Source organism: Haemaphysalis longicornis, unplaced genomic scaffold (genome assembly GCF_048455015.1).
Source record: "Haemaphysalis longicornis isolate Haplotype H1 unplaced genomic scaffold, Haemaphysalis longicornis Haplotype H1 scaffold_3, whole genome shotgun sequence".
NCBI lineage: Eukaryota > Metazoa > Arthropoda > Arachnida > Ixodida > Ixodidae > Haemaphysalis > Haemaphysalis longicornis.
In genome coordinates, this window is record NW_027526335.1 from 10,654,661 (window position 1) to 10,658,049 (window position 3,389).

General features: G+C 50.4%; 1 protein-coding gene across 1 annotated transcript; it reads left to right on the forward strand.

Annotated features, from left to right (window-relative positions):
* Positions 1-876: 876 nt before the first annotated feature.
* On the forward strand, positions 877-2,397 carry LOC144173798 (hexosaminidase D-like). Its single transcript, XM_077702057.1, has one exon. It carries the CDS (start codon positions 877-879, stop codon positions 2,395-2,397), a length of 1,521 nt encoding a protein of 506 aa, XP_077558183.1.
* The last annotated feature ends 992 nt before the right edge of the window (positions 2,398-3,389 follow it).

Consider the following 3,389-nt stretch of genomic DNA (forward strand, 5'->3'; position numbering starts at 1 on the left):
CTTCAAAGTGATTTCCAATAATTATCACATCCAAAAAAATAAAGTAAGGTCAAAGTTATAGCAACAATGATGGACTAAAGGTTGTTGCGGCAGCGAAAAAGCAAATCGGCTGCAATCGTGGACTTAAACCGACGTGATGATCGTGAAGGTCGCGTGCAGCTTCGCTACCTTCGAGTCTTACGCGTTAGTATGGGCTTCCTTCATTTTTTTAAATCTTCAGGTGAATTTCAACAGCGTCCATCCATCAATCTCGTTGTACCTGTGACAATGTACACAAATCACGTTAGAGTGACTCCGACAAACGCCATTACAATTTTTTTAAACCAAGCGAATTACCGAAAGCAATAGACACAAATACTTCAACAATAGCGAACAGCTCAGCATTTCACTTCCTCTAAAAAAATCAGACTTCCAGTGTACAAAATCTTGCATCGTATGCCTGCTTAACCGCCTTTTGTATTGCCGCAGAGTTGTGGGCCTTCCTGGCGCAATTACAAGTAAACAATTGTTAACTACGGTGAGCAGTTAAATTGGTCCTAAATACGGAAAAATGGCTAGGCGATGACGATGACGAAGATTTAGATGATGATGACCACGCGCTTCAGAAAATTTGATATTCTCACGGGGCATTGACCCCAAAACGATGCTGTCTCATGACTCATTTGAGAGGAGCAGCAATTGCCTCCATTTCGGCGGAACAACGACATACTTCCAAGAATGACTTCCTCACATTTAATTTTTATCGTGCACATTGATGCAAAGCTTCAACGCACAATCATACATTTAAAGCCCCTGTGCGTATAGGAGCAATGTGTGCTTCAGCGCGTGCCGTTAGGCAGCCGAGTAGAAGAAGATAGAGAACAGAGAAGCGGAACCATGGCAAGAGCATTCCTCGTCGTCTTGCTGGTGCCTGCGATCGAAGCGGCTATTAGCATTATTCCACCTCACCGCCTCGTTCACCTGGACCTAAAGGGTGCGCCGCCCAAGGCGTCCTACCTGATCACGATCATGCCCGTCCTCAAGAAGCTAGGCGCTACGGGGCTCCTGATTGAGTACGAGGACACCTTCCCATTCGTCGGCGAGCCGCTGCATGCCCTAGCGTCATCCGAGGCTTACACGCGACAGGAACTGCGCGCCGTGTTGGACGCTGCAAGCGACCACGGGCTCACGGTTGTGCCTATGGTCAACACCTTCGACAAGCTCGAGTACGTGCTCAAGCATCCACAGTTCGCAAAGTACCGCGAGAGCTCCACCAGTCCCGGATCGCTGTGTCCCTCCAACCCCGCCGGGGTGAAGCTCATGACAGACATCCTGGACCAGATCCTCCACTTCCACCACGCCAGGGAGTTGTACTACGTGCACATCGGCTGTGGCGACGTGGCTGCCCTCGGCGTATGCAGCCTCTGCAAGGCACGGCGCTTTCGCCACCCTACCAGCAACGACACCCGGTCTCTTGGTCGGTTCGGCTTGTACGACAAGTACATGTTGTACATGTCGTACGTCCAGCTCATCACCGACTACGTCAAAGAACGTCACGGAGTCAAGACGATCGTGTGGCATGACACGCTGTCCAGAATTCCTAACGAGCTCTACCGGTTGCTTCCCATAAACCTCCACGTTGAAGTCATGATGGCCACGCACCGGATGGACCTCGAGTTCAGTGCATGGCTCAACTTTGCCTCTCGGTTCGGCGACTCATTGTGGATGGCGACGTCTTTCAAGGAAGTCGACGAGGCACCGGCTCTCTACCCAGTGCTCAAGAGTCGGGTAAGGAGTCACGTGGAATGGATTGGTGCCATGGCGGAGTGGAAGGACCACGTCCGCTTTCCAGGCGTGGCCCTAATGGGTCAGCAGCAGAGCAGTCATGGCGCACCACTGCGAGAGCTGCTTCCAGTCAGTTTGCCTTCCTTGGCTGTCTGCCTGGCCGTCATACGGAAGGCCGGTAAGTTACCAGGCGTCAAAGGAGACTTCACCCCCATCGAGCAGGTATTGGCCTGCAACCGCACCATTAATACAGACGACGAGACCAACGTTCAGGGCGTAAACTGCGGCTTTCCCGGATCATCAATCGTCCGTGAGATCGGCAGCCTAGAGACACTACGGCACCACGTCAACCTGCTGCCACACTTGGCCAGCTGCAAGCAGAACGACCACCAGGGTTCACGCTCAAACGGTAAGGACTGCGATAAGAGCCTCCACGCCCAGCTAGCGGAGCTTTTGGTGTTGCACAGGACGCTGCGGAAGGCCCTCCAGGAAGTGTACAGTGACGATGTTGCTAACCAGTACGCGAAAGTTGCGGTCGCTCCTCTAATGAGTGACATCAAGCACAAGCAAGCCATTCTGCGCTCGCAGGGCTCGCTCCGCTCCCTGCTGTCTTCAACACCTGGTGACCTTTAGAGGGTAGCAAAGTGGCAACGAAAATCCGCTGTTGTAACCGAAAAACCTGCAAGCCAACACTAGGCACCACAGTTCTGGAAATAAAGTTCAGGCCCTTCTTAACAAAGGGAGCTGGCGATGCATGAAACAGCCGTACCGAAACATTAGCTTGACTTTTCAAGAATGGCGGCTAACGAGGAGCTGCAAGTTACCTATGCGTGTCGTTCAAGCTGTCATGCGCTGCTACGCCCGTTTGACACTTAACTAAACGTAAGCTTTGGAAATGACCGAGTTCTCGTCGCCATGCAGCGGGTCAAGTTGAGTTAGTCCAGCAGTCGAAATTACCAAAACCAAACGAAATTCGTGCTTACAACATAACAGTCATCGAGGAAATGCTGGAAATAGGAGCAAGCTTGAAGGCAAAAAAGAGGAAGCTAGCTATTTGCAGAGACAGAGTGTACGGTAACATTACGCGCAATGTTGGCGAGAAAAAGAAGTAGCTGAAAGATTCTACACCAGGCTAGTCATCAGCGACGTTGGACCACGGGAAACTACTGAATTTACAAACTTAGCTCGCGATGTCTCGGTATTAACTAAAGACGGAAGTAGAAAAAGCACTCAAGGGCACGGAAAAAGAAAAGCTGCAGGCGACCACGGCATAGCCGAGGACCTTTTAAAGCAGGGTGGCGATATTGTACTGGAAACTGGAAAAGCTTGCTAAATTCTCCTCGGATTGTTAAGGAGTTTCAAGATGCCCATAGCATGGAAAAAAGTCAACATAATTCTGATTCACAAGAAGGGGGACACCGAGGACCTTAAGAACTACAGACCCATCACCCTTCTCTCTGTTGTATACAGGCTGTTTACCAAAGTAACAGTTAACCGAATAAGTGCAGCCTAGATTCTCAACCACCCAGATAGCAGGCTGAGATTATAGGAAAGGGTGCTCAACAATGGATCACATCCATGTCGTCAATGAAGCGATAAAGAAATACGCAGAGTATAATTAACCC

Excerpts from the sequence above, each read along its gene's own strand:
- LOC144173798 (XM_077702057.1), top strand. The coding sequence starts at position 877 with ATGGCAAGAGCATTCCTCGTCGTCTTGCTGGTGCCTGCGATCGAAGCG.